Source organism: Epinephelus lanceolatus, chromosome 14 (genome assembly GCF_041903045.1).
Source record: "Epinephelus lanceolatus isolate andai-2023 chromosome 14, ASM4190304v1, whole genome shotgun sequence".
NCBI lineage: Eukaryota > Metazoa > Chordata > Actinopteri > Perciformes > Serranidae > Epinephelus > Epinephelus lanceolatus.
Genome location: NC_135747.1, coordinates 2,384,098 through 2,402,772, shown reverse-complemented (window position 1 = coordinate 2,402,772; position 18,675 = coordinate 2,384,098). Strand labels below are relative to the sequence as shown.

The 18,675-nt window shown below is 41.1% G+C and overlaps 1 protein-coding gene across 3 annotated transcripts in view; it reads left to right on the top strand.

The window, feature by feature from the left end:
- The window catches only part of LOC117251234 (interferon alpha/beta receptor 2-like), a 36,335-nt gene extending 17,875 nt beyond the window's left edge, over window positions 1-18,460 (top strand). For all 3 annotated transcript variants that reach the window (XM_033617339.2, XM_078174276.1, XM_033617338.2), the window contains exons 5-6: window positions 15,637-15,799; window positions 17,228-18,460. In XM_033617339.2, the coding sequence (XP_033473230.1) occupies window positions 15,637-15,799; window positions 17,228-17,379 (315 nt within the window). In that variant the 3' untranslated portion in view covers window positions 17,380-18,460. The remainder of the gene's footprint in view (window positions 1-15,636; window positions 15,800-17,227) is intronic.
- The last annotated feature ends 215 nt before the right edge of the window (window positions 18,461-18,675 follow it).

The following is an 18,675-nucleotide window of genomic DNA, read 5'->3' as shown; positions in this document are numbered from 1 at the left end:
ATCAGGATAAGAATCCATGTCAGTGGGGGTCGCGGGTCTTGTTGATGACCAACCTGTTCCTTTTCCAGAGCTGTAAAATACCGGTCATCGATTTCAGCATCAGACACCAATGAAAAACAAGTATGCTTTTGCAGTGTTTGTTACGATGTCAGGAGGCGTTAGTTCATAACACCACTGGAGAATAACATAATTTAAGGAGCAGGAGAGTCTTTATAGGGTGGGCAGGAGGGGTGGTGGGTGGGTCCAACAACACCAAACTTTTACCCAAGAGCCCATTGCTCACTACTCATATGAATGTTGAGCAAAACTGTGATGTTTTTTTCTAAACCTAACCACATGCTTTTTGTATATACGCTTCATTTTGCCGATGTCGTAAGTTTATTTTAATAAAGACTGTATGCATCTAATGAGCAGAAACTTTACATTTCCTGTGAAAACAGAAGTGTAATTTGAAAAGACACAATGCATGTAACAGTTGTAAATCAACACGCTGTCCCAGAACGTCAACAACATACGCACCCACGATACCTAGCGCGTAATATGTAGACATGAAAGTCCACTGACCAAACGGCAATATGTAATGAGTTTGGAGGGAGAATGTGTTCTGATAATACATGCTGCAGTCAGGAAGAAGCTGTTTTTGTGGCTTGAGGTTTTAGCCCTGATGGACCACAGCCTCCTGTGGGGAACAAGGAGGGGTTGTGGGTGGGACTAGGAGGGGTTGGCTCAGGGTGCTGGAGATGTGCAGGTCCTGGAGGGATTGCAGATTGCAGCCTTTTCAGCAGAGCATATGATGCGCTGCAGCTTGCCCTTGTTCTTGGCAATGGCAGCAGCATACCAGATGGTGATGGAGGAGGTGAGGATAGAGTGATGGCAATGTAGATGTGCACCAGCACTGTCTGTTTATAAAGCCCCAACCTCACCTGAGCACTGTGGGGCTACACGCCCATAAACATCCATCACACAGAAAAGAATAAAATCCAGGCAGAGTGTCTCTGCAGATAAATACACCACCTCTAGTGGGTCATAAGTGATGATTGAGACAGATGTTTTTTAGGAAAATCCTGCATAGTATATCTTTACCCTCCTCTGTTCTATCTCCGACATCCATTTCCATCATGAACAGTTACACAGCTTTAATTTAGACTCAGTTTAGGTGTAAATGTGTTCAGTGGCATTTGTAGGTGGAAAATTGATGGGTCAGCTGTTACTTTGCACAGATTCAAAGCCACAGTTTTACAAAATGCACTATTTCATATTTCCCACAGTTTAACATCTCTCATTTATGAAAAATGAAAAACACAAAAACAGCAAATGATGACTGATTCCATACATACCACTTTTTCACAGTTAGTAGTGTTGCCATTGGAAATGTGAAGTCTTGTCTCTAAGGGCTCTAGTTTCGCAGACTGGGCGAGGTGGGGGCGCAGCGCACCTACACAACTGGGTGTGGCCAGGCAGATTTTGCAAGTTTGGCACACCGTGTGCCTGGCACAGCTACTCCTCTTTCCCACCTCTGTCCCTCCTACCTGCGCAAGTCGGAAAGAGGGAGGAGAGAAGGCGTGGAGTGGGTTTTACACACATCACACCAATCAAATGAGCCCCTCTCCTCGCCCTTAAATGCGCCGTGCGAAGGCGTAATGAGAGTTTACTCAATTCGCCATGGCAGAAGAGAGCAGCAGTGTCAGACGGCCAAACTTCTCCCAAGAGGAAACTGATGTTTTTGTCCGGGAGGTCCTAGCTTGGAGTGTCCCAATATACGGAACTGCGAGCAGACCTCCATGGGCTGATGATGCAAAGGTAGCCTGAGAGGAGGTCACCACAATTGTAAATCAATGTTGTGTTTCTCTCGTGCGCGCACACACTCTCTTTGTCTCTCGCAGTTGAATTTTCTAAGATGACAGATGCTGAATATATACTCCCTATCTGATGCTGTGGCTGTTTGTGGTTGGCTGAGAGGGATGTGAACTCAGTTTGCAGCTGTGTTAATCAAATCAGGTTGAGTTTCCATTACGTGTGCCAAACGGTGCCAAACGGTGCCAATCCCCTTTGATCTGACATCAGATGTGACGGGACAGTCGATATAGAGATACATTTATGTGCTGATTGCAGATAGTTGCATTGAATAGTGTTTTTTTGGGTATTTATTGAATCGTTAATGTGCCTGACATTCTGGAAACCTGCCTGTGAGGTTTTGGTGACGTGTGCGCACTGTCCGCCAGTCAGCCAAACTTTGGCTTACACCGGCTGCGCTCCGCCTGCGCTGACAGTACCCTGGTTTCAGCTGGCGAGCTTTTAGCGCACCTTCGGCGAAGCCTTTTGGCATGAAACTGTCACTGCGCCAAGCTGCATCTGTCGACACCTCCCCCTGCTGCGCCGCCACACCCATCTCAGCGCACTTTGGTCTGCCAAACTACCAAACTGAGCGCGCCTCGGGTTGCGCTGCTCGAAACTAGCTCTGCGCGGGGTTCGCCACCCTGCGCCACCCTGCGCTGCACAGGGAAGCTAGAGCCCTAAATCTGTCAGATTTATTGTGAGCTATGCAATATTCAACATTGCCATCACATAACTGCCACCTGAGCTATAACAGTAATAGGCAAAACCAGTTAAAATTGTGACCAATCATTTAACAGCAATACAACTAAGTCTATAAAAAGGAATCTCACAAGTTATAATCATTACATAACATAATTCTACAACACTTACACCAATTTGTCTTTGACTGTGTTCCAAAGGTAAAACAATAATTACAGCACCACAACAACATCTTACACATGACTTCCGGTATGGCAACCAACTAGGGTCAAAAAGGGAAAACTACGGCTGGAGCTAACAGCATGGACACACCAGCTATCGAGACGGAGGGAGCCTTGTCTATCTCTGCACTTCAACCCGAGCTGGAGAAAACCCGTGTTGCGATCTCCTCCGAAATGCAAGCTTCCCTGGCACCCATAAACCACGTCACAGAAATTTGAAGATAACAAGCCTCGCTTTGCTGATATGGAGGAAGCCCTCACTGACCATAGTGATAGGCTGACAAGCTTGGAACAACGGGTGGAAAAACTGCAACAGGTGAACAAAGAGTTAACTGAGAAGACTGATGACCTTGAGAACAGGTCCGTCGCAATAATTTTTAGCCTTTCTGTCCTCTAAATTTAATCTCCAACAGTCCGATCTTTTCTGATACTTTCAAATCCGACACTTTATTCAATCTAACACGCAATCATTCCCAAACACCCCGCCTGCCACTGGAATTGATTACCTTACACCACTAACGAGCATGACAAAGCATCATATCTCCTTTATTTACAATCTTATAACCCAGACACACCATTTGCCCTCACTAAAATAAAGGCAGAATGGGAAAGAGTTAGGGGTGTCCTTTACAGACATTATGTAGGAAAAGGTACTAAAAGAAATAAACTCTTGCTCATCCCGTGCAAAGCTCCAGCTTTTTCACTTCAAAATCTTGCCCAGAGAGCATTACATTAAATCCAGATTGTCAAGGATATACCCTGATATTACCGATTCTTGTGAAAGATGCTCATTATCACCCTGTAATCTCTCACACATATTCTGGTCATGCCCAAAACTGGCTGAATATTGGAATAGCTACTTCAAGGCCATATCAGAGATATTAGAGTTGACAATCGAGCTATCCTAATGATCGCTATTTTTTGTATTTCTGAAGAAAATAACCATGACCCGGTAAAACAAGCCAATGTAATCTGATTGACCTCCCTAAAAGCCTATAGGAGAATTCTTCTCCTATGAAAACAGCAGATTCCACCTTCTAGTGCCTCTTGGTTAAGAAGATTAAGTTATCACTGCGGGGTTCAACTGCAAAGTTCTTCAGTTCAATGTGTGAACAAACACTCTTCCAATGCTTGTATTTCTATCACTGTGATTCCAATGTTTTACTGCAATAAAATGTGTTTAGAAAAAAAAAATATCTTACTCATACAGAAAACTTTGACAATCTAAGTGCTCTTAAACTGCCAACATAAGTTGCTCATAATAAAAGCTCAACAAATAAAGGCACATGATGACAACATACTAAGTTGATCATTATGACAGAGGACAATTCACATAATATTTTTCTTTTTCGTTTGTAACACACACTACTTCCTCTCTTATACAAATGTAACTACACAGACTTGTATGTCTCTATTAAAATAAATGCAATCAATGGCTTTTTTCTTAACTTTGTGAGTAGGAGAAAAATTGAGATTTCTACAATATTTAAATTTGGGGAGGTTATAAACACAGGTCCAGGTCTAAATCCAAGTTACACAGAGTAGATTAACAGGTAGACTAGAAACCTCTGAAACCCATATCTGATGAATTGAATGCAGCAAACTGGAAGCCACATAACAAACAAACTTCATCTGACCCTTGATTAAAACTCTCTGTGACAGACATGAGAGAGGACATTCTAATTTATACCAACATATCAAAGCACAGCCAATGATAAAATCCAGCCACAGTTACACAGTTAGAGTTGACAACAGTTACCACTGCACAGCTCACATGCAACACAGGAGAGATGCAAAACATGAATCATCTAAATGTGATACAAGTAGTTATTTTTAGGCATGCCTTGGAGTTTAGGTATCAGAGCTACTAAGTCTCAAGACCACAAGACAACTACTGTCCATCAGTATCTGCAAGGCAGATAAAAGAATAGGCTCATTGTTGGATTACACATAAATTTTGCTGGTAACAGCACACAATAAAATACTGTGTAAAAAAATTATTAAAATGAGCCTTTAAGAAATAACTAGACAGCTTTCTGGCATTAGCTAGCTAATCATGTCTGCAACCAATTCGACTCAACAACACTAACGTTATAGATAGGGATAACTCAAATTTTCACTATGAAGAAAATAATCACTTTCATGTAAGTTAATTATGATTCATTTGTTAGCCAACATTTCTTACCTGAAATAAAAGGTTTACCTCAAAAATGATTGTCTGATCCTGAGGTCCAGTTTTTCCTTTTCACAGCTGTTGTCTACCCATGTCTCCTTCCATAGTGATGTTCAGGAGGAAATCTGTGCCATGATATTCTGTTACCCCCTCCCATCTAAATGTACACTATATAACCACACACGATTGCATCATGGTTATGGTGCTAATCTTGAATTTTCTTGTGTACCGACCAGGTTCAACTAGTATTATCAATGATCTACATCACAGTCCCATGACTTAACATTGCCCCCACAGTGAGGCTGTAAGGCCGTATGCCGCATGATGACCTTCTGTAGTCTCATTTAGTCACTTGTTAGCCTTTTTAAAGGGGCAATAAGCAGAAATTCATCATTTCTAGATTGAAGGAATTAAAAAATTGCTATGTGAAGAACATAGCAGCCGGTCCGGCTGCGCGTTCATGAACATACATGAACGCGCAGCCGGACCGGCTTGTAAACAAGGGGCTGGAGATCAACACAGAAAGAGGGTATGTGACGTCATATACTCCAGATGAAATTAAACCTCTAGTTCTTCACATAGCAATTTTTTAATTCCTTCAATCTAGAAAGGCAGCTAAAGGGGTTACAATTTGACTCGGAGCTAGCTCTTCTTCTCCTGGACAGGTAGCCTAAGTAACAACATAAAGTCAAATGTCTGTTTTAATTAGTGTTACAGTAACGTTAGGCACATGTGGCTATGTCTATTCAATTAAGCAATATCACACGAGAGGGAGTGATGTTATACTCATATATCGTCATGGCTGTGATTCGGTCATAGGCATGAGGCCGCAGGCCGAGTGCCGAAGAAAATCACAGCCGTGACGATATACGAGTATAACATCACAAGCTTGAGTGTGATATTGCTTTTATACAACAGTTCAACAGTTAAATAAGCAAGGCTGATTAAGAAATGTTGAAAAATTAGGACAAAATAGATCATTTAAACATTTTATTTGTCTTCCGCCAACAAAAATAGTTCCCTCAGGAGTCTGCTGTCACCGTTGCTATGTAACGCAAACATGGTGCGCCAGGCACTTATTCTTTATACACATTTATCTGCACATTTCCCTTAATTGTGCAGCCGGAGAAATAAGTCTCTGGTGACTGCATGGTGGACTGTCACTTCACAGGCACAGCCGACTCTGCCTTCTGATCTGACAGTATGTTGCTCCATTGTTTCCTGCTCTCCATGGATGGCTTCCAGTAGCTTTTTAATGAACTCTCAGACCTGCAAGACAAAAGTTATATTTTAGGGTCCGACTCCTAATTAGAAGACTAACTTTACATATAGGCTACGTTAAAACAACATCATACCTGTGCCCACTCACTGTCATGATCTCCCTCGCATCTGACAGCTTCTGTATGGCAGTCGCCCTAAGGCTGTGATTGGTGTAGATAGCTGGTGTCCCCGCCTCTTTACACATCTTCGGCAGCATCTGTGCGATTGAGTTTATTCCCAGCGGAGCTTTAGTGTACCAGATATTGTCTGTGTGAGCTGCTGTCATCCTGGGCTTCAGCTTCAGCATCTGGTGGAAGTTTGTTTAAATACTTTTCCAGGGATGCATGCCATTCATAGATTAATTCAAAACTTATTTTAGGAAATAAATCCATATTTTTGGCTTTTTGACAGAGGATGAATGAAGTAGCCTACAACGCAACTGCTGACCTAACTGACACTAACCGTCAGTTTTGATTTAATTGCTGATTGCAATCAGCTGTGAGGCGGAGTGATACATACACAGTGAAATAACTGTGATGTTGTACTCCAATATCGTCACGGTTTTACTGTCTCTCGACCAATCAGGTTGCAGGGCCGGAACTAACTGTTGTATAATTAAATTTAATGTTACAATCGTAGCATGGGTTAATATCCGGAGCTTGAGTTATTAGCGGCTTGGTCCCAGCAATGGGTCAGGCGTTACAGTTGTGTTAGGTGAGTAGCCCGGCAGCCCAGCTAACATTTGCAATTAGCATTGTAAAATGTAGTCAGGCTAAAACATCGCTCTCACTCACAGAGAAGAGTAGGAACGTTAGCATTAGCTCTCGGTGTTAGCACTAGCCGGGATTCGGCGATGGCTCTAGCCGAGTCAGCTGCCACCAGCTACTGGAGTAACGTACAGCTGTATAGTGCTTCTACCAGCTCTTCTAGTCACTGAGCCTCCATCTCAGCAAATATATTACATTTATTACAGGTACCATCATCACTGAAGTAGGCAGGGGAATAGCTAAACACAGCAGAGACCAAGTGAGTGAAAGACATCACTAACTGCTAAACTAAGTTTAGATGAGGCAAGGGGGGGGTGGGGTGGGGTGGTGGTGGTGGAGAGCAGAGGTAGAGGGAGGTATGTCTCCTGACACACCTTGTTTTGGTCTACAGGCAGTGCACAACAACAAACCTAGTGGTGAAACAATTTCACTTTTTGCCCCTTTAAAAGTGCATAAAAGCTTCAAAATTCACAGTGGGGTATTTACTGACATATTTTATGTTATAGAACAAAATGTGAAAGTCTCTTGTGTTAACATCAGACCTTCTTTCAGGCAACCAAAAACCCATTCAAAAAACCAATTGACTTCAAGATGAGGGAAGTGCTAAAATGCTAGCTGATTTCAAGGTTTTAGGCCTCAGTCCTGGAGCCCCCTATAGCAGCAATCTGTAGCAAAATGGTAGGCCTACAGGTTGGCAAAGCAGATGTAACCAGTGGTCACGGCTGCAGAGTTGGGCCTTGTCTAGTCTGAGTGGGCGGAAGTTCGCTGCATAGATCAGCCTCTCATTGGGCGGAACGAGCCACCTGCTGAAGTCCCGCCCTACCACCTCCGGTTGTCGTAGTCGTCAAACGTCCTTTACTAACTTTTGCGGTGTTTGATCTTGCGGGGATGTAGCCATTTTTCTGCCATGGTTCACGTCCTGTAGGTGATATTTTTGTGGGCGTGTTGCACCAAAACCTGTTTCCCCCCGGCAATATTTTTGCAAGCGCACCGTTGCTGTGGCACTGCCAAGAACGATTGTGATTGGTTGAAAGAAATAAAAAAAGCCGGGGCGTTTTTTCTCCAATCTTAAAGTGAGAGTCGGCGCAGCCAGACCTTTCTTTTCTTGAGAAAGGTCTGGTGAGCGAGACTAGGCCTTGTCAAAATTAAGTTACTGAACACCAATGTCTTCATTACTGTGTATGAGACAGATCCACCCCTCATGTCTATGCAGCTCAAACCTAAATATCCAAATATGGTCACTTCTGGCTCCAAAATCCCAAGATGGGAATGAACAGAAATTCACAAACCAGTAGATGACAACACAGTTGCTAAGTCAACTATTTTATACAGTTTAAGCAGGGCTAATACTGTTTTGGGGTTGAGGCCCTAATAAAACTCAAGAGCAACCATAAATGTAATCAGTACTCCACTTGCAGAAGCTCACATACTGTATGTATTTTGTGAAGGTATTGTGTATGTGCTGTTATTTACACAGATTATGACAACATGTGATAGAAACACAGCAGAGGTGCTATGATTTGATCCTTGTGACATTCCTCATCCCAGCACAGTTCAAATTATATGAAACTCAGAGCAGTGTGAAATACTAAGAAATGAATTCAGCAAACCCACAAGGCAGCTCCTCTTTCTCTCTTTGACAGATGCATGCAAGGTCTATCAGAATACTGAGAAAAACACATGTGTAGGCTTGTCTATGGCTTATAGAAGCATCAGGTTCACTCAGATGGCTGATGTTTTTCAATGTGTGTGGGTTTTACCCACGTCTTCCTGTCACCTGCTTATGTTTGTCTTCATTCAAGGAAACACTGGGCCTGATGAGAAGAACAAAAGGGAACTTATCTTTACATCTGTATTTTTTTTCTTCTGACCACATATTTCTGTCAGACCAGAAAGTAGAGACTAAACCATTCCTGGAGAAAATGAGAATTGTCTGAAGATTCTTCCTGTTCCCCTTTAAGCTTCAAAACATGGAGGAGAAAAAATGGACAAGAAAAGCAGTTTTAAGTGTGACATTCAGGAGACATAGTAGCCTTCAAGCAAGGAAGTGTTTACACATCAGTGACTGAGCATGTACGCTGAACAAAAATATAAACGTAACACTTTTGTTTTTGCTCCCATTTCATGAGCTGAACTCAAAGATCTAAAACATTTTCTATATACACAAAAGACCATTTCTCACAAATACTGTTCACAAATCTGTCTAAATCTGTGTTAGTGAGCACTTCTCCTTTGCCGAGATAATCCATCCCACCTCACAGGTGTGGCATATCAAGATGCTGATTAGACAGCATGATTATTGCACAGGTGTACCTTAGGCTGGCCACAATAAAAGGCCACTCTGAAATGTGCAGTTTTGCTTTATTGGGGGTGTCTGGGGGTGTCAGAAAACCAGTCAGTATTTGGTGTGACCACCATTTGCCTCACGCAGTACAACACATCTCCTTCGCATAGAGTTGATCAGGTTGTTGATTGTGGCCTGTGGAATGTTGGTCCACTCCTCTTCAATGGCTGTGCGAAGTTGCTGGATATTGGCAGGAACTGGAAAACGCTGTCGTATACGCCGATCCAGAGCATCCCAAACATGCTCAATGGGTGACATGTCCGGTGAGTATGCTGGCCATGCAAGAACTGGGATGTTTTCAGCTTCCAGGAATTGTGTACAGATCCTTGCAACATGGGGCCATGCATTATCATGCTGCAACATGAGGTGATGGTCGTGGATGAATGGCACAACAATGGGCCTCAGGATCTTGTCACGGTATCTCTGTGCATTCAAAATGCCATCAATAAAATGCACCTGTGTTCGTTGTCCATAACATACGCCTGCCCATACCATAACCTCACCGCCACCATGGGCCACTCGATCCACAACGTTGACATCAGCAAACCACTCACCCACACGACACCACACACTCTGTCTGCCATCTGCCCTGAACAGTGATAACTGGGATTCATCCGTGAAGAGAACACCTCTCCAACATGCCAGACGCCATCGAATGTGAGCATTTGCCCACTCAAGTCGGTTACGATGACAAACTGCAGTCAGGTTGAGACCCCGATGAGGACGACGAGCATGCAGATGAGCTTCCCTGAGACGGTTTCTGACAGTTTGTGCAGAAATTCTTTGGTTATGCAACCTGATTGTTGCAGCAGCTGTCCGGGTGGCTGGTCTCAGACGATCTTGGAGGTGAACATGCTGGATGTGGAGGTCCTGGGCTGCTGTGGTTACACGTGGTCTGCGGTTGTGAGGCTGGTTGGATGTACTGCCAAATTGTCTGAAACACCTTTGGAGATGGCTTATGGTAGAGAAATGAACATTCAATTCACGGACAACAGCTCTGGTGGACATTCCTGCAGTCAGCATGCCAATTGCACGCTCCCTCAAAACTTGCGACATCTGTGGCATTGTGATCTGTGATAAAACTGAACATTTTAGAGTGGCCTTTTATTGTGGCCAGCCTAAGGCACACCTGTGCAATAATCATGCTGTCTAATCAGCATCTTGATATGCCACACCTGTGAGGTGGGATGGATTATCTCGGCAAAGGAGAAGTGCTCACTAACACAGATTTAGACAGATTTGTAAACAATATTTGAGGGAAATGGTCTTTTGTGTATATAGAAAATGTTTTAGATCTTTGAGTTCAGCTCATGAAAAATGGGAGCAAAAACAAAAGTGTTACGTTTATATTTTTGTTCAGTGTATCTTGCTGTTTAGCAGTTCATACCTGGTGTTTGGCAGCTCTTTCTTGGGAAGAATACAATAGTTTGACACAGGAAGTGATGTGCATCACCTACGATTTCTTTGGAATTACAAGACACAGATACAGTTACAGTAGTTACAGCCAACAGCTAAGAAAAAAAGAAAGAAAGAAAAGAGTGTCACCTACAAAATCAAATGCAGATAGTTTTTTAAAGGAACCTTTTCAACACAAAGATAAAAAAAAAAAAAAAAAAAAAAATAGAACAAATCTGGCCACAAGACAAGGCTAATAGAAATAAAACAAACTAATGAACTCAACATTTGTGAACAATTGTAACAAATTCACAGGTTTTCACAATATGAATAGTAATATTACTTACTATTATGTTTGATTCTTTATATGAATTGAAACTTGAGATCAAATTTCATAATTTCTTTGTTAACTGAAGTGGTGGAAAAAGTATTTACTGTACTTCATTACAGCACTTGGCATATGAGTAACTCACCGTGTGTTATTTTGAATGTGTGGAGTTTTCTTGCATGCCTCCACAGTGAACTGAGAATCCAAAAGAGGCAAACATTCTTCATGAATTGAAGTAAACAAGGACCACGTTTAACAACAGCAAAACATCCATTTACAAACAATTTACACACAACTTGTGCAGTATAATCCAAGTTTCATTTATCCAGTTAATGCTTAGAACTTCCTAAACACATGCATTTTCAATAAAATGTTGTAATATAAAACACTTCCATCTACATGCCCTGAGCATGCCTACCTGAGCATGCACATGTTTGAGATCCATTCGAGCAGAATTCAAACGCACATGCCTGCTTAGGCACACTACTTATCTATACATAAGACTGTTTGACTGACATGTTTTAAATCATCATGTCTGGGTGAAAATGCATGTGTTTGGGAAGTACTGAGCATAACTGGATATATGAGACTTGTATTATTCAGAAGTGTGAGTTTGTAAACAGATATTTTGATATAGTTTTGCTGTTGTTAAACACAACACCCATTTACCTCAATTCGTGAAGAATGTTTCTGGATTCTCTGTTTGCCGTAGAAGTATGCGAGGTTTAGTTTTTTCTCTCAGATTTTCAAGGTGAGAGTGATTGATATAGAAATTGTCATTTTGTGAATGAAGTTTACCTTTGAGGTACTGGTACTTAAATATTCATTTCATGGTACTTTACACTTCTACATCATTGAAATTCCAAGGGAAAAGACAACTTTTTACTCCATATATTTATTTAGTAGCAGTAGCCTACTAGTTATTTTAATGATTGTACTTAAAATGTTCTGTAGGTAAAATAGCCCCACCTCAACCAACTAAAACCTCAGGAACAGTACTACAAGAATAAAACCAAGATTTTAGAAATACTGAAGCCATTTTGATTTTATCTCCACTTCAGTTCTATTTTTTTGTTTGTTTCTCAATATGAAGTTCTTAATGTTTCAAGGACTAAAATTCAGGTGGAAAAATATTAAGTCATTCATTTATTTAATCATTGGTCGAAAATTACAGATCTAATTGGTGACACTGGGACAAAATTGAGAAATGGGTTGTTTTTTTACCAACATTAGTCTTTGTCTTTTAATGTTAGTGTTGGATTATTTCAACTACAATATGGAAAGTCTGACACATTGTTAGACAGGACAAGCTCAAGTTTTTTCCTAAAATGGTCACACATGTATTGTTAGTTGTATAAAATGATGTGCATATGACATTCAAAACGGCAAAAGATGCACATATTATTAAAGCTGCAAGCAGCGATGAACAGACTCACACTTTTCCACACACTGGGGGTACTGGTGGGACACTGGTTGGCACGCTCATCATCTCCTCTCCTGTCAGACACGGCATGCATGACTTAAATGTTATTTCCAGCATGGAGTGTGTGAGGCACTAGAGATGACGAATTGCAAATTTTGTACCACTTTCTGTCCAATATGTGGCGCAAGAAAAAAACACTAACTACGTATATATCATGTGGCTGTATATCATGTGTAGACCACACTGTAAATTTCATATAATTCAAATGATCCTTATCACATAAGGCTGACTTCAGTTGGTGCCATAACTGTGACTCAACACATAGACGTCTTTTGGCTGGAACTCTAATTAAGCATAAGAAATTTGATTAGACAGTGTATGATCAAGTTACAACATTTTTTTGTTTTATGGCAAAACACGCAAAATGGCCACCATGCTATGGCAACAATTTTCTACAAAGACCCAAAAATGTTAAGACTGTACTGACCAAATATGAAGTTAATCTGATTAATTCTCTCGGAGTTCTTTTAATTACAAAACATATCATTTCCTGTTGTCATGTCAAGCTGGGACTCAAGCACAATACATTTGGTGCAGATTAAACAATGTAAAGTTGAGTTAAAAACCACTCCCTGTTTCCTGGTGCAACATGGAAATTTTATGCCTGTCTACAATCTGCAATCCACAAAAATTATAACAACTTTTCATAATTAAGTTTTTAAAATTAAACCACAAATTTGAAACAAATCTGATAAACCCCCTAGGAGGTTTGCATATAATACATGAAAAACATACTTTCTTGGGTGGGCGGAGCTACTAAAATCACATGGGAAATACATCTGGAATGATGAGAGCAATGTGCATACCACGTGTTGTTATTATCAGAGCAACTTTGTCCCAACTGAGGCCTTTCACTCATTAGGACGCCTCCTAATGAGTGAAAGGCCTCAGGCACTGTGCAGTTCACCAAGTTTCTTGAGTTTTTTAAGAGTATACCAAGGGTGGTATAAGGCTGTATTCAAAGGCTAAAAGTAATAAGGGGGCACTACAGAGCCAGTGTACCATGCCCAAGCCCAATTACACCTTCAAATTGAAATCATTACTACTTTGAACCTGGATGCAAAGTTTTTATGCATCCTAAAGTCCTCAAAGGTGTTTGTAAAACAAAAATGTGCACACAAAATTCAAGATGGCTGACCATCTGTTGGGTGAAAAACTTTTTTTTTTTTTAAATTTTCTTTAAGTTCTTAAAGGGATAGTGCACCCAAAAATGAAAATTCAGCCATTATCTACTCACCCATATGCCGATGGAGGCCCTGGTGAAGTTTTAGAGTCCTCACATCCCTTGCGGAGATCGGCAAGGGGAGCGGCTAACACACCTAATGGCTGACGGCACCCCAGACTAACGTCGAAGTACACAAAATTGAATCCACAAAGTATTTCCATACTGCTCATCCGTAGTGATCCAAGTGTGCTGCAGCCCCGACATAAAAAGTTGTTTTGAAAAACATCATATGAACTCTGTTTTTAGCCTCACTGTAGCCTGTAGCTCTGACTGCTTCTCTGTGCTCCGCGCTCACGTGTGCGCGCTCAGGGTGATCGGTGATGCACGGTCTCTGAAGAGCAGCAGTCTCGTCAGTACTGATGTCCAGATTCTCAAGTGCAGGCATTGCCAATTCCCAGTCTGAGCAGCAAAGACTTTCCTCATCCATTGGCATTGCTTTGCATTTGAAACAACTACACCACCAGGTTTTCAGTGCTCGACTCCGGTATTCTGCAGCTGGCTGAGGGTTAGGCTCATGAGCTGCGGCAGCTGCTTCGTCCAGTAGCCTGAGTTCCGTCCGTATACTCGGGCTCAAACAAATACGGCTCAACAAAGAAATGCTGTTCCTCCTCAATTTCAAAGTCTTCAGACATGTTGGGCTGTCCTTTGCTAAAAGACCGTAGTGCAAATGATCTTTTAGCTCTGTGGTTACTGCTGTCTCCCCCTGCGGTGCACGTGTCACGTGATGTAAACACGGGTGAGCAAAGCTCATGCTTTCGCTGGTCTCGCACAAGCGCGCACACGTGAATGCGGAGCACAGAGAAGCAGTCAGAGCTACAGGCTACAGTGAGGCTAAAAACAGAGTTCATATGACGTTTTTTGAAACAACTTTTTATGTTGGGGCTGCAGCACACTTGGATCACTACGAATAAGCAGTATGGAGATACTTTGTGGATTCAATTTTGTGTACTTGGACATTAGTCTGGGGTGCCGTCAACCATTAGGTGTGTTAGCCGCTCCCCCCGCCTATCTCCGCAAGGGATGTGAGGACTCTAAAACTTTACCAGGGCCTCTGTCGGCATATGGGTGAGTAGATAATGGCTGAATTTTCATTTTTGGGTGCACTATCCCTTCAAAGATGAGAGACATGATCTACTCAAATTTCATGAATGTCAAAAGAACTGTATCCCAACCCAAGTGTGTGTTTGGGGGCACTGCTAACCACGCCCTATTACTGCAGAACTTTGCAATTTTTGCCAGTTCTTGCCTGATCATGGACTGTAAAAAATAATGGACATAGCTACCATGGTTGTCTACCATTTTGAAGCTTCCAGTTTAGCATTACGGCCATTGCCATCTTGATATTTTGGAGCCAGAAGTGACCATATTTGGGTGAAGGGCTGGAACTGTGGGGGAACAAGGGGTGGATCTGACTGAGAAGCCGAGGACATTATCAGCAAACAGCTTGTCGCTCAAAAAGGCCCTGCCCTCAATTATGTGTAACTTTAAGCCTTAATAAAGAATAAACAGGTGAGTTATAAAAAAAAATTCACCCCCTGTACAGTTGCCATGACTGTTTAAATCAGCTATAGAGACCAAACCCGTTTTTTGTACCAGGCTGTAAGCATGTTTATTTCTGCTGTAAAGTTAGACATTTCAACATGACTGGCTTCCAGAGCTAGCCTCAAGTGGCCATTAGAGGAACTGCACTGTTTTTGGCACTTCTGTATTGGCTTAATTTTTCAGTTGGAGGTTGTCGCTTGGTTTGTTAGTCTTTCAGCATCCTAAGCCCCTCAAAAAGGCAATGGCGCAGAAGAAAGAAAATAATCTTGACAATAACAATAGGTTCTGTTATTATTAACAATTATTAGCATAGTGCCATGTAATTTCTGTCATGCCCTTTATCATGTATCTGTTGTGATACAGTTCAGACTGAGTTTGCCTTACAAAGAGGAGCACATGATTGCGTACCTGCAGCCAGGTGTGGAGTACTGTGTGAACATCTCTGTGACATCACTCTTCAACAACAGAGCTGTCTCCAGTAAACCTTACTGTGCCTTCACCAGCCCTCCTCCATCCAGAAGCTCACGTATGTGTTTTACTGTATACACAGATAATGGTGTAATCCAAGCATGTGCAATTTTGTTTCATCTTTTGTGCAACCTTAAGGGACTGTTCTTTACTTATCAGGAGGGGGATGGCTGGGGTGTGACTTGTTTTTGTTGTTGTTTGTTTCTGCTGAAAGATACATGACCCTCCCTCCACCATAAATAAGTTATTAGATTTTTAAAACTTACCCTTTGATGTTTGAAAGTTAAAAGTCGAAGACAAAATCTTGGAGTTGAAAAAAGCCTCATTTTTCACTCTTGTTGCGCATGCTGGTTAGTTAGTGCAAACGGTTTTTTGGCCAAATTTTAAATGATACATAAATATAAAGTGATTTTGATGAAATATCAGTCTTTAAGCTGATTTGATAATGCTTTTTATCTGATGGAAGTGTCTGTAGCACGTGTTCAAGGACTGTCGGAAAATTAAAAATCCAAAATCAGTTTTTACAGTTTCAGGCTGTAATAAATGGGGTAATTTTGGCATTTTTTTTAAAAATAAAACATACCTTCCAAATCCATCGGTTTTCTTAAAAATCTGCAGTAAAATTATACAAAATACAACCATTTAAATTTGTATTCCCCTTCCCAAAGCCAAAATAAAACAGTTAAGACCCTTCACAGTGCTTACATTTTTTTGACATGCCTCTACCTTTTTGCACCACCCGTTCCCCATTAATCTGTTTATTTTGGTGATGAGAAACATTTATAACTAGATGAAAGAGACAGCATCAAGACATTTCTCTGTTCGCCATCTGTCTTCCTGCTTTCCTCAACTGAACCTTTCAATATGAATATTGTGATTGCAGTTTATATGTTACAAGTATGGCAGCATTCTCCAACCATCGTGACAAAAGAAATTTGCTTAATTAATTAATTAATTATATTTAATTAAAATATATTGATTTTGTGTAATAGTGAATTTCATGATTAATCACAAAATGTAAAACACATATAAGACACAACTGAATAACAATGTATCATTATAACAAGAAAAAAATTAGTACTGATAAAAGAGAATAATTTGTAAGTAGTAATGAGAATAGTCTGTCATTAAAACACAGAAAAATATCTTGTTATAATGTGAAAACAGTTCCTCTCCAGTGTTTATTACTCTTGGTTTAAAGAGTGACTTAGTTGAATTTTACTAGTTCCTTTCAGAGATGTAAATGTAGAAGACATTGGAATTGAACAGTTTAACACTGAAGCTTGACCACAATACATGCCAGGTATCGGGTTATTTTTTAAGATTTTTCACTTAATGTGTTGAATTTATGAAGCAGCCTTGCAAACTGAGGGCTTATTGAATTTTCCAGTCTTTCCACAAGTAATTGGATTGCTGATATAATGAAGTGTATGTTCCAAACAACCAAAGTGTGTGAACCTGATGTTTCTGTCCTCCTGTTTTACAGTGTATGTGGTCTTCAGCCTGCTGGGTGCATTCTGTGTTTTGGGCTTTCTCCTCATTGGACTGGTTCTCCATGGTGGTCAGCTGAGCTTTGAATCACTAAGACAGCACCTAGCTAGAACTCTGGTAACAAATCTGTGTGTACTGGGACTTTAAGTTTCAGTTGTTCATCTCCACCTTAAATTTTGCACTCAGAATACTTTATAGCCACAGAGAGTGCATTTTCCTCTGTTGTTTAGATGATAATCAATCTGATCAGTTTGTGTGATTAGTTGGATTTTGAAGTTAGATCCCACTTTAATTATTAATGATCATGTAAGAGCTTGCTATTGATATAGTGATCAGTAGATTCATCAATTAGTCAATCAACAGAATATCCATCCATCCATCCATCCTTCCATTTTCATTCACTTATTTGGGGCTGGGTCATGGAGGCAGCAAGCCAAGCAAAGCACTCAAGACATCCCTCTCCCCAGCAATGCTTTCCAGCTCTTTCCAGGGGAACCCAAAGTGCTCCCAGGCCATGGCCTCAGACTTGGAGGTGCTAACTCATTCCAGCTACTTCACACTCAGCTGTAAACCACCCCAGTGCATGCTGCAGGTCAAGGTGTGATGAAGCCAACAGAACAACATCATCTGCAAAAAGCCGAGACAAATTCTGAGGTCCCCAAACCAGACCCCTTCCTCCCCAAGGCTGTGCCTTTAGATCCTGTCCATGGATATCACAAACAGGATCGATGACAAGGGACAACCTTGGCAAAGGCCAACACCCACTGAGAATGTGTTTGACTTTACGCTGAGTATGCAGACACAGCTCTCACTTTGGTCATACAGGGACCAGCAGGCATGTATCAGCGACCCTGGTACCCTGTAATCCCACAGTATCCACACTGGGCACTAGCCTGGTGGCTTGGTATTAATCTACCATTGAAAATAGTCTCTAAATACTGCACTATTTTATTCTGTTTGAGGAACGTTCATTAAAAACTACAGCAGCCAGCTGTTTGGGAATTACTGAATCTTTCTCTTAAATAAAATATATATTTTAGTTGCTTTTAAAGATTTATGTCTTTAGCACAGACCAGTGGGCTTGACACTGAGAGCCACATTTGTAGTAAAGTAACAAAGTAGAGATGGTCTGACACATTGTTAATTTTGGTCTTTTTATGATATGTGCTGACATTGAAACTTAAATAAAATAAAATGTTTTTACACTTTAAAGACACTGTTTCATAAAGCACCGTCTCACTCACTTTAATGTTTGTTTAACTGACTCATAAAGTAGTCAGGTACAGTTTGATGTCAAATGTATAAGAATGCATGACACTCAATCTGAGCAACCAAGTCATAGGAAAAACAAAGCATAAAAATTCAGCATAGTTCACTACCCTGATGAGCTGAAGATAACGTAAACACCTGATGAATAAACACTGAGTACACTGAGTTGCCTGA